Raw genomic sequence first — 13,433 nt, 5'->3', positions numbered from 1 at the left:
GATCTGGCCGGTTTTTTTCTACAAAAGCAGGGAAATATTTTAGAAAGAGACCCTTGGCTTTTATGTAAATGTTTATACATACAGATACATTTTCATCATTCAAATCCTCATTTGTAAAGTTACTGGGTGAATAGTAGACACAAACGAGCAAAACAATATAAAACAAAACAAAAGCTGTGGATGGTTTATCAAGTCTAAATCCAAAAGCCTACTGGACTCCTGAAACCTGGCCTTCCTGGTCCTCTTTGCATAGGAAAATCAAAATACCAGGATTCATAAAATTCTCCCCAAGGTTGACCCTTCCTTCGGGATGAGTGTGACCCAACATTTCCATAATCAGAGTAGGTACCTCCAGAAGTTATTCCCCAATGCCCCTGAGTGTCTCTTTTGATTGAGCTTTTTGCCAGAACGCACTGATGTGGTATAAAAAAGCGATAAAGTAGTATCTGGAAAGTTAAAATGTTATAAAAAATTAAATTACATTTTATTCCTCAGGCTTAAAACACAAATTGAGAATTATTCAAATTAAACTTACTTCCCATACCTCAAAACTGAAATATGAAAGCACAGGGCGGTTACGAACAGAGGCAAATATTCAAAGTTTTGCACATAAGTAGAATCAGACAGAAAGTGTCATAGAGCTTTTGAGGACACTAGAATATGATCAATTTGAAGAGCAAACAAAAGAACACCCCCTTGAAATTATTCTTCGTTGTGGATTTCAATTAATACATAAATGTGGTCATTTTTGGCTAAAAGGACCCTATGCTATGAATTGTTATCTCAAGATCAATAGCAACAACCATAAATATTATCTAAACAATTTGGGTGCAAAACCCCAAAGAAATTCTAAGAAAATTAGTTGATTTGGAAAAATATTAAAATAACTAAACCTGTTTATTATATGTGTAGTTAGTAAGTTGCTTCACTGTTGAAGGTTTATGCAATTCTCCCATAATACATTTTATTCAAAACGTATGCAACTATACATTTATATGCCAATGGAATTAGAAAATTAGATGGTATCTGCAAGCCTTTATGTAACAAAACAGTTTGTCGTGGGCAAAGCATTTTTGCAGATACTTATGGATCCTCACATAAGCCTGTGAGGTAGGGAGGAAAGCCATCTTTACAGTTCGAACCCTAAAGCTCAGAAACTTTGGGACATCTCCAAGAATAATACGTGTGAATCTCCTTTATTGTTGTTTGCTCCTAGTCTTACATATTTTCCTGCAGATCCCAAGCATATAAGGGCTAATCAGTCAGTGAGATGGGAAAAATCTGAACCTATGGAAGGAATAAAAGTCAATTTTAAGTCTATAAGGTATTGGGGATAATCTTTTCGGACTACATTCTTATCTGGCGACGTATATATTTTCGATGACTGCCCATGCCATAAGTAAGCCAACTGTACTGAAGTATAAACAAATTACAAAATTTCTGACAACTAATTTTAGTTACAGGAATGATCAAATCTGCTGATTTAAACATACTAAAACCAATGGGGACCAGGAGGGAGGGAGAAATAGAGTTCCCCAAAGGTTTGAACAGGGTGAGGTTTATAGCTACTTTTTAGATTAAATCTTTCCCTGATATTTCAGATTATCTGAGCCTACCGTAAACCATTCATTTTATCAATTTAATAAAAAGTGGTTTTTTTCTTTGAAAATAAAGGGGAGCTTGTGGGACAGAGACAACCGTCTCTGCTTCAGAGCGGTGCACAGTCCGTGCACAGAAATTGCATACATTATAGTGCAAGCAGCAAATCCCCATGCTCCATCCATTCCGTATGGAGAAAAGAAGTGGGGAGGGCAAAGAAAAATGGCCCGTACAAGTCTGTGACAGAGTGGCCTAGTAGACTGGGTATCTCTCACGTCACTTAAACATAAGACGAAGCTAATGAGCTCTGTCACAATAACAGAACGTGGGTCTCAAAAGTCCACCCAGAAAAGTGGACAAGGAGGTCTTGATTACCTTCTCAAGTTTTATTCTGCAGTGAACCACCCCTAGAAATCAATCATAAGTGAGTTTGGACCTTTCTACTTCGTTTTGTTTTGGGGAAAAAAAATCACAAGGTATTGAAACGAATATCACTGTTTGGTTGAATCCAGGTATTCTTAAGTAAACAGTACCACAGACTTTATTGAGCAATTGAAAATATACACAAGGTACAATAGCTTTTTCTCTGTTTGTGTTGTTTTGTTTAATTTGACTTTCCTCTGATTAAATAACCCAGTTTCGATCATGAAAAGGGCACTTGTTTCTACAGTGGCTGTGTACAGCTTGCTCAGTTCCAAGTACTGTTCCCACACTTCTTCCTTGTCATGGCTGAGGTTATGTCTTCACTTGCTCAGGCAGCAAATTCTAGAATGTTGAAAGAATGGCCCCCCTAAGTTGTTCTTTCAGATTCCATTTCTCCATAGAGTTCAGCCAACTTTTTAAACTCTGGTCCCCAGTCCCCAAGGTACTGATAATCCTGGTCGGACTGTGTAGTGGCTGAGTCCAGGGAGCTGATAGAACCAGCTTCTGATCTCTGACCCTCATAGGCATAAGTCTGAAGAGAGTCATAAGGAGGGACACTGGGGTCTAGGTCAGCTTCTGCCAGTCTCTGTTTGATGAATTCCTGAACATCTATACTTTCCAGGGTGGACAATGTCTGGTGTCTGGGCGTGAGTTGCACTTCAGGTCTGATATCTCTCCGGTACTTGAGCTCCTCAGCTGCAGACGGATTCCTCAAGGCTGTGATGTCAAAGGCCTCAGTGTCTTCCTCCCCGCCCCCTTCGTCATCATAGGTGACCACATTCTCCCGCACATCCTCCTCTGAAATGATCAAGGGCTCTTTTTTGCTGCGTCTCAGGGTGATAAAAAGTACTACAATCGCTGAGTAAAGAGAAGGAAGAATTAGAGGAAAAAAAGAGGGAATTGGTGGGGATTTGACATCAGCAATTTCCAACCCTTGTCATCAACTACATCCCATTCAGGCTTGCATTGTAACACAACCCTGATCTTTGCACTCTCTGAATAACACCTCAAGGTTTGTTTTTTGTTTTTTTAAAATATCACAAATAATTAAAAAAATAGTTACCCTTATAAAACATTAGGAATTTATGATCTTTTCTAGAATGCCACAGTGTTCTCATTTGCCAGGCTTATGCATTTGGGATTGCTATATAGCCATTCAGTGTTTACACAGAGAGAAACTGATGATGGAAATGAAATATGAAATTTTGACTAGAAAAATGATGGTGTGTGGATCTACCTACAGATACTTAGTTTTTCTAGAGAGCTACACTGAAGACAGGCTATTTTTAAATCCTTTTTAAAAAAAATACATATTTCTATTGATTTCAGAAAGGATGGGAGAAGGACAGAGAGATAGAAACATCGATGTTGAGAGAAAATCCTCCATCCACTGCCTCCGGCATGCCTCCTATTGGGGATTGAGGCTGCAACGCAAGCATGTGCCCTCACTGGGAATTGAACCTCTATTTCCTGGTTCATAGGTCGATGTTCAACCATTGAGCAACACTGGCTGGGCAACAGGATATTTTAAGTTTCTGTAAAATAGAAAGGGGTTTCTGCCATAAATCCTGTACTTTTGATGCTTTGTTGGAAACCAAAGCAGGGATATTTCACATGGTTGATCTCTTTTGTCCATTTTCCTTTAGAAAAATAGCATCATCCATTAACAATTGCATTTTCTATCAAGCTGCAAAGGTGTTATTTTATCTGTATATAATTTAGATTTCCTAGGAATTTTTCAGTTGGCACATTGTTCTTTACATGATGTCTTTACTTAATCTTTTCAACTGGTTGCTGGGGCTTTGCTCATTTTAAACATGAGAAAACTGAGACTGAAGAGTGCTCACAGGAATTTCTACAATCTAAGCCTAAGATTGCACAAGTGGCAGGTGGGAAAGCTTAGACCAGAATCTATGACTTCTCACATCAAAGGTCATGATGTTCCCATTACCACATTCTGCTTCATTAGTTAAAAAATATATTTTAATCTGAAATTCATATTTTTATACTGCATTTTGTTTATTTTTTAATTTTGATATACTTTATTTTATTTGGCAATCCTAATTATATGTGCTTTAAGTGGTTGTAAAACAAACACTGGGTCAGGTAATCTGTAATTAAGAACATACCCGGTACCTGAGAAACTTTCCTTTTACCCTTTATTTCTAAAAAGTAATGGGAAGAGATTAACCAAAGAACTTGTATGCATATATGCACAACCCATACACACAGGCAATAGTGTGGTGAAGGCCTGGGCGATGTGTGTGTGTTGGGGTGGAGGGCGGTGGTTAGAAGGGGTCAATGGGGAAAAAGAGGGACCTCTGTAATACTTTCAACAATAAAAAATTAAGAAATTTAAAAAAGAAAGCTTACTGAATCTACTACTAGTTGATCTTAATGTTATTTTGATGATGAAAATGGAGATCACATGACTTTATGGAACTCTAGGACCCCAACTGTGAATGGCTTAGATGTTCATAGATTTACTGAGTAGATTCCTTCCTTCTCCAAACTGGGCTGATGTGGAGATTGGAACAGAAATTAAAAGTATTGTTGTGATAAATAAAAAGCAACTTCTAGTCTTACTTTTATTGTTATTGTCTCCTCGCTTCTCTTTGTTTACCTCTTTTAGTATATGCCCCTAAGCAATACAGATCACCTTTGTCTATATTTGAAATAGATACTATAATGTACATGTGCTTAATACTTCAAAATATGGAGAGTAAGAGGAATAGCTTTTCAAGCCGTAAGTGGAAAGGATAATTATGAGACAGAAATCTACTACTATACAAGTAAAAAGAGATGGTCACAGTACACTGGGAGGAATCTGATTTTACAAAAAAAGGCACATTGGAGGCTATGAGGATGAAGAAAAAGGGGCCAAAACATTTTGAGATAGAATCAAAGAATTATCTCGAGAAGTATGGAATAAAAGGATCCTGGCAATGTAATGGGAAAATGTAATAGGGGAAACTGCAGCAGGCACAGGGAAGGTTTGGGTCACTGTGTTTGAAAAGGCGTCATTACAGCAAACTGACAATGAAATGCTGATGCTATGCAGGCCTGCTTCACAAAAACTATCCTACAGAATCAAACAGTTTCCCATCCACATTGCTTATACTTCAAAGACATTTTCTAACACAGCACTTTAAAGAAAAGGAGAATTGCACTGAATGTAGTCAATATACATTTAATACTTCACTGTTTACGTTGGTGTAAGTCCAGCCTAGAGCTTTCTAATTCAATGGCCTAAACAGCATCCTCAAGGAGCTGACTTCATTGTATTCAGAGGTTTAGATTTATCATCAACTATATATTTCTGCTCATCTGTATGATTAAGTGATGAGGCTGTTCTAGATTAAAATATCTATTGCTACACACTGCCTAATATATTGTAGCAAAATTTCTATCGTCTGTCAATAAATCAAGTTATTTTCCTTTTTGTTGAAATAATCGGTGGTTGATGTCAAGGGGATTTATGTGCATATATAGCAGAAAGAACTCGATCAATGCTATTGTCGAAGTATGGAGGTAATTTTCATGTCACCAATATCAGTATCATATTTGCCTAATGAACATAGGGAATAATGCTGGGTTTATTATTATGATAGCTTATGCTTGCTTATTCCCCCAAACTTAAGAAAATATTCCTGATATATTTTGATCCAAAATGTAGATACTAGTTAAGTTTGAACTTTGAGAATTTACATCTATTTCTTTCCAGGATAGTTACTTTCCAGTGACCAATATTCCTGGATTTGTTACCTGCGGATTTGATATGGGGGTCAACATATAATTAATCATACAATCTGAGACATTTTTAAGAGTGAAAGGAATGTTGTTTATAAGGATATCAGGACAAATATGAACACATGGTCCTCTAGTCAAAGGCAATTTCAAATCAAATCAGAGAAGCCCGGCCAGTGTGGCTCAGTGGTTGAGAATTGACTTATAAATGAGGAGGTCACAGTTCAATTTCTGGGCAGAGCACATGCCCAGGTTATGGTCTTGATCCCCAGTATGGGGCATGCAAGGGTAACCAATCAATGATTCTCTCTCATCACTGATGTTTCTATCTCTCTCTCCCTCTCCCTCTCTGAAATCAATAAAAATATATAAAAAATATAGGAGAAGAATGTGGAAACATAGATGAGATGTGCTTTTGAAGACTTCTTACACACATTGTTGTGGTTAAGTAGGTGTTTCTAGAGCAGAAAGCACACAGTGGATATCCCAGAAACAATTCTCATGTGCCTGACAAAGAATCATCTTTGTAAAACTGGCTACGTGGCACTGTATAAGTGAAACTTCATGCATAGTAATAGCCTCAGTGAGAAAATAATTTTAAAATATAGTTTCAACCAGCTTATGGTTACTAATGATACCAAACACATAATTTCACTTGAAAACATTTTTTTAATATTTTAAAATCAAACTAAATGTTTTCTAAAAATTTCGAGAGCAGATATATTAAAGGAGAATGGGTGAAGATAATAATTATACACATAGATTTGAGAGTTAAATCTTTATTTAAAAACTGGCAATGAAATGAATATATTGAAATGACTCCCTTCCCTCCCACCAGTCTATCAAACCATACATAGAAGGCATGGTATCTCTTCCTACAGTGGGTCATCTGGGAAAACAGAATATGATAAAGCCATTGGGTTGAAGAGAAACAGAAATTGTTTTTCTTTTTTAAAAAAATATATTTTTATTGATTTCAGAGAGGAAGGGAGAGAGAGAGAAATAGAAACATCAATGATGAGAGAGACTCATTGATCGGCTGCCTCCTGCACTCCTTCCACTGGAGATTGAGCCTATAACCTGGGCATCTGCCCTTGACTGGAATCAAACCTGGGAGCCTTCAATCCGCAGGCCAATGCTCTGTCCACTGAGCCAAACTGGCCAGGTCAGAAATTGTTTTTCTTCATTCAAAATTATAAATAATTTATGATATTATGAAGTTTGGTTATATGATCTGGACTGAAACATGAGTAAACTGTATTATTTTGAGAAGTCTTTATTTTAATGAATATTTTATTCTTTGTTAGTGTTTCTTTTTTATTTTTATTTTTATTGATTAAGGTATTACATATGTGTCCTTTCTTTTTCTTCACTTCTTTTCTCTTTGAGTTTGGCCAGAATTTTAAAGCCACTTGATTTTTTTTATTTAAGAAAATTAAAATAAATTTATTAAGTATCATAATTTTATTTTATTGAAAAGGGCATTGAACTTTGGAAAAACATTTTCCTATTTGTTTTCTTATTTGTTTGTTTGTTTATATCATCATTCCAGTGATTGGAATTTTAAGGGTTTTTGAGTTTTCTTAACCTAAACTGTCATACAACTTGCATTTGAATACCTTATATACTAACTCCCAACATACTTCCCTCAAGTACTTTTAATAGCAGGTTTTTTTACTCTAAAATAATCACTTAATTATTTTTATATGATCATATCATAATACTAAATTTGACAGAATGAGATGACCCAAGTTCGGGAGATTATTTTTATTAGCTTCTTCAATCTGTCTATTTATAACTCGTATTGGCGCTTCTCAGTGAAACTTCTTTTTTCAAACCAAGGGATGCCTACAAAGTCATCTAAGATAGCTCTGGTGACAAATGGGTTGACACTTATCTCCTTATCAGTCCCACCTTTGTCTCCTTGTTCCTTTCTTTCAAATCTACTCTGATCTCCATTTATCAAGAAATTGACATCCCAGAATAGGAACAATCTAGCTGATGTACCCATCTAAGTCACCTGCTTGTATGTGATGTGTGGACTGCAAGGGTCTGACTCAGATCCTGTTTTGGTGATTTCTTGTACTGTGTGATTAAGGTGTGCTTTGCCAGCTGCCGGGTGCTCAGGCAAGTGGTGTGGTGAGGATAGGAAACAAATGTCAACTCAAACGAGGGGAAGAGGTTGTAGCTACCCTTCCTTTAGCAACAAATGTTGATTGCACCATGAAGGCTCACTCCTTATTCGCTCCCATCCATCCCATAAAATAGATCTGAAAAAGGTAATTCTAACAGGACAATGCCCTACTCACAATCTGCACATCTACCATTTACATTTAGGCCCTTTGATTTTCAAGCACCATTTTTTGTGGTAATCAATATATACATAGATGCGGTCTGAACATACTGTAAAATATTGAATCGTGATATGTAGATAGCAATATGTGTTATTATAATAAAACAAAAATAAGCACCACAAAATTCTACAGATCACTCTAGGTCCTTCCAGTGGAAACTGTATTTTCAAAGAATCAGAAATATTATAGAAAGAGCCTGAATGGGTCCCTAAGGTCACACCATTAGTTAATGGCAAAACTAGGTCTAGGTTTATACAATTAAGGTCATTTCACAAACAAATGGCTACTAGTTAAGACATATTTCTAAAATATTAATTTCATGATATATTTAGCTCTTAGGATTAAATGTTACTTCAGAATTACAAGGCCTATCATGAAGATTTGTTGCCTCTGTTGTTGCTAATATTTTCCTTAGAAATTATAAACTCACACCTTAACAAACATTGTTTTAAAATGACAAAAGACTATATTCTGAGTCTGTTGGTTCGTATCTTCTGAAAAACAATAATTACACCTAAAATCTCATAAAATATAAATTACATTATAAGTGACTGCTTAAATCCAAGCTTAAGAAATTATTAGGCAACCTTTGGGTAAAACTATAAGAACACATTTGAGTTCCAATAAAAATAGCATCTTGGTTTCCTTAGTGCTTAGGGAGAGCATAAAATTTAGAAATGGTCTCTTATTTATCCCAAAGGGAAAATCAAATTTTATAAAATAAGTTAAATGAGAATATTGTTTCATGAAATAATAAAATGTTATTTTACATAATACACCTTCAATGGGCCTGAAAATTAACATTTTTCAATTGCTTTTTAAGGTCTTATCTGAGTAAAGGAAAATAGTTTTATGAAGATAAATGATAACAAAAGCCAAAGGTAACATGCGTCTCCCAACTGAACAATCTGTCAGAATAAAGACTCTGGAAGAACTTATATTAAAGTCATTAAGTTCTATACTTTGTAGTTTTAAGTTAAAAACTCTAAAGGGATCAATGTTTGTAGTTGTTTCATTTTCTGTTTTTTGGTTTGTTTATGAGGTTGTTTTTTTTTGTTTTGTTTTGTTTTGTTTTAATTTCCAAAGACAAAAAATGTAATGTGTTACTATCTAAAGAAAACAGTATTGTGACCAATCAATATATACATTAAAACAAACAAACAAAACCTCCAGCCCAACAGATGTGGCTCAATGGATGAGGGTTGACGCATGAACCAGGGGGTCATGGTTGGATTCCAGGTCAGGGCACGTGCCCGGTTTTGGGCTCCATCCCCAGTAGGAGGCCTGCAGGAGGCAACCAATCAATGGCTCTTTCTCATCATTGATGTTTCTATCTTTCTCTCCCTCTCACTTCCCCTGTCTGAAATAATAAAAAACAAACTAACAACAATAACAACAACACTCCAGAAAGTCTGATTTTCCTGATTTCCTTCTCCACCATGCATGTGTAAAAGAATATACTGCAATAATATAGTTCTAGTTATGGTGCACCAAACCTCCATACCCATGTTGCTAAGTGCAATTGATACTCTTTGGTAATCAATTTATCTAACCTCTGAGCAGCTTTTGACGTTGTGGAATGGTCTTCTCCCTTTGACACATTTCTTCCTTTGACTTTTATGACATTATTCTTTACTAAAAGTCTTTTTTCAATGACTTTTCCTTTGGTCTCCTCTGCTCTCTCATTCTTCTTGACCTAATGATCACATCGGAGTTTATCACAGATCAGTCCTAGTCTGTTATCACTTTATATTCTCCAGCTGCAGTGACTTCAACAAAGTGTGCTTCTGAAGTCCACCAGCTCAGGGAAGATCAGGATCACATATCAGCCAGAGATAAAAGGTGGCATTTGACACTGTTCTAACTTAGCCACGTATCAAATTTGTCCAATATCACTTCTTATCAGCTATTTTATTTTTTGACTATGGAATGTTGTTTCAAAAAAGGACACTATTAATTTCTCGTCACAGAAATGAAATTATTAACATTGCACTTTTTCTAATGGAATCTTGGGGGCTTTAATTAAAATTTGTTTTAAGTATATTTTTATTGATTTCAGAGAGGAAGGGAGAGGGAGAGAGAGATAGAAACATCAATAATGAGAGAGAATCTTTGATCGGCTGCTTTCTGCACGTCCCCTACTAGGGATCTAGCCCACAACCCAGCACATGCCCTTGACCAGAATCCAACCTGGGACCCTTTGGTCAGCAGGCCAATGCTCTGTCCACTGAGCAAAACTGGTTAGGCCTTTAGTTAAAATTTTGATATTTTCATCAGGGAACCTGCACCATATTATCCAAGATAGTTTCTGATTTCACCTAAAAATCCTGACATTAGCCACCTTTTTGCCATTTCCCTCAAAGTAAGCTGATCCAAACACTGCTATGTCTGCATGAGATGCTTCATTTCCTTCCTCGTCACTTTGCCTGGGGCTCTCTTGCCTTTGTGAGATCTGTTCTCTGCTTCATTCAGTCATTTCTTTTTCCCAAAATGCAAACTTCATGATGAGATTTCATTACTTTAAATCTCTATTTATACTCCTGGAACAAATCCCACCACATTTACCATCTCCAAGAAGCCCTCACCTGCCTCAACCCTGCCTGAATCTCTATTCTACTTTTCAGCCTGATCCCACCTTGCTCTCCACTCCTTCTGTATAGGTAACTTGGCTTCCCCCCCAGAAACAAAACAGGAAACATATCTTGCAAGAATATATCTGTTCACCAAAGCATACAGCTTTTGCTTTTTTGTTTTGTTTTGTTTTTTGTTTTTTTTGTATGGATAGTACAAAGAACAAAAGTTAAGGCTACCAAGAGAAAAATAGGAGGGAGAGAACACACTGGAGAAAACAAATATATTTCTACTTTGAACTATAAAGCAGAAATACCCTTTACATTATTTTTTCTTGTTTTAAAAATCTAGATTTGCTGCCTTGTATTAAATAGCAATTCTAAAAAGTTTGTAGCAATAACAGCCACAAATGAGGTTGTCGTAAAAGTTAGACTTTTACAATAATAATACAAAATTAGAGGAATTATTTAGCTTTTAATCAAATAAAAGTCCTCTTTGTTGTATTTTAATACATTTTAATATCTCTAAGGCCCAAGTTATTTAGACTAACTTTAGAATTCAGCTAACATAGAAAATTAAGTACTATTTTAGACTAGTAGACGTTTCTACAAGAAAGCAATTTTTTAAATTTGGTGTTGAGATTAATTTTAGAACGATGCCACTTTTGCTCTTTGAAATTAATTATAAAAGCCTGTTCAATACGGGATTTAGACTATTAATTGTTTCTAAAATAGATTCCAAATTGATTTTTCTCATATCCCATTCCTTTTTCCTGCTCTTTCAACTTTTTTGTCACATCTGAATCAAATTATGTCTAGATTAACAGTAATCTTGAGGAAGTAAATTGAAATGAAATCTGTTCAGCCACATTTTGCTATTCACCTTATACATCTTTATTACTTTATTTTGTCAAAATCCCTCTCTTCTCTCCATCTTTCTCTCTTGTCCAGTGCACTCCTGGCCATTGTAGAGTTCACTCACAATTGCCGTCATACAGCATTAGGATTCAGAAGGACTTACCCAGGAGAATGACAACACACAGAAGAATAGCGATTAGGGCTCCTGTACTCAAACCAGTGGCGGACAGGAAGGCTTCGGGATGGCAGGTCCGCACGCGCCCATCTCTCTCGCATGCACAAACCCTGATGGTGAGGGTGCTGCTGCTGCTGAGAGAGGGGATGCCACCATCAGAGATCATAATGGGGAGATAATACACATCCTGAACAGTTCGACTAAATCTCCTCCGCCTGGTCAGAATGCTGGCTGTGTTATCTATGACAGACATAAGCAAAACAAAACGTACTTAGTAAAGCGCCATTAAAGATTCACATTTACTTCAGTGAATAAAACGGGTATGTGTAATATGGGTTTTAGTTTATGAAATGGGAAAGGGAACATAACGGGGCAGTTACTAAAGAGTAACTAATATTGGTTCTCACACTGAGAAACCTATTTGAAAAATTAATAAAGTCCAAGCTAAAGGAGAGGGGAATCTGTCGAAGGCAGAGGGGGGGAGAAAGCAATAGATAGTGAACTTTGGGGAGAGTCAGTGGTCCCAAACTCAAACCCGGTGACTATGAATATACGTGAGAGGCCTGGGCATCTACATATTTAGCAAATATTTAGATGACATTCATGTACAAAAAGGTTTAAGGTCCCCTGGTATAGACAATATATTTATGGGGGAAACAGATCCTTTGATAAACTTTTTTAGACTTAGTTGTGATTTGAAGCACTCTGCTTATAGCAAACACATCATGGGAAAGTCAAGAAAGAAAAAAATAGTCATTGTATTTTTATGTACTTTTTAAATGCCAATCACTACAGTAAATGCTTGCATGATAATCCACACACCTTAAAACGGAGAGGATGTTAAACTCTAGTGAACAAAATAGATCCAGAGACATAGAACACACTGACAAATCTCAAAAGGAAGGGGGATGGGGCACGGGGCACGAAGCGCTTAACCAAAGAACTTGTATGCATATATGCATAACCCATGGGCACGGATAATGGTGTGGTGAAGGCCTAGGAGGGTGTGAGGGGTAGAAGGTGGTCACGGGGGAACAGAGAGGAGACCTCTGTAAGACTTTCAACAATAGAGATTCATTTTTTACAAAGGGACAGGATGTTAAATTCTTTATATTTTAAGGGATATCATTTTTACTATAAATAATAATTTGATAATAAAGAAACTGAGTCCCAGAGGCTAAACTGGCTGAAATCACAGAGATAGTGAGTGATCAGGATACAATCCCATTACATTCTAGAGCCCTCCAAACCACAATGTCATACTGCCTCTTCTCCACCAATCCCCTCCCTGTTGGTATTGATGGCCTCTGGTGCACAGGGTGCGGGGTTATTTTTGCATTGTTATTCCTCATTTTAAGTCTGCTAGTTTAATGACCTTCCTGGTGCACGCTATTAAAATAATATTTCCAAATCCATCAGAACAGGAGAAACGTCAGAGATCCTTATTGGACTTAAGAAAATATATATACCAGTATGTCCGAGGAGAAAGTTGGAAATAGAACCTTAACTTCTACTAGTCAGATAAATATTCATGGCTTCATATTGCTTTCATTTTTTCCTTTTTTTTTTTTTTTCAGAAGCAGTAAGATCCATTCATAATTTAACTGTTATCAAGCCCACGCATGAAGCGATGCGTTTTGGCTTTCCTGCCAAGCTCCTTTCACATAATAGCTACTTGATACATAATGATGTGACCCACTCAGCAGG

General features: G+C 36.5%; 1 protein-coding gene across 4 annotated transcripts in view; it reads right to left on the bottom strand.

The window, feature by feature from the left end:
* Nucleotides 1-465: 465 nt before the first annotated feature.
* The window catches only part of CDH18 (cadherin 18), a 338,421-nt gene continuing 325,453 nt past the window's right edge, over nt 466-13,433 (bottom strand). For 2 of the 4 annotated variants that reach the window (XM_006769443.2, XM_015567642.1), the window contains 2 exons: nt 11,715-11,966; nt 466-2,880 (listed from right to left, as the gene is read on the bottom strand). In XM_006769443.2, coding sequence (XP_006769506.1) covers nt 2,390-2,880; nt 11,715-11,966 — 743 coding nt within the window. In that variant the 3' untranslated portion in view covers nt 466-2,389. The remainder of the gene's footprint in view (nt 2,881-11,714; nt 11,967-13,433) is intronic. The other 2 variants (XM_015567640.1, XM_015567641.1) reach the window with 2 other exon arrangements.

Source organism: Myotis davidii, unplaced genomic scaffold (genome assembly GCF_000327345.1).
Source record: "Myotis davidii unplaced genomic scaffold, ASM32734v1 scaffold143, whole genome shotgun sequence".
In the NCBI taxonomy this organism is placed as follows: domain Eukaryota; kingdom Metazoa; phylum Chordata; class Mammalia; order Chiroptera; family Vespertilionidae; genus Myotis; species Myotis davidii.
Note: the sequence above shows the minus strand (reverse complement) of the source record. Positions and strands in the feature narration are given on the sequence as shown.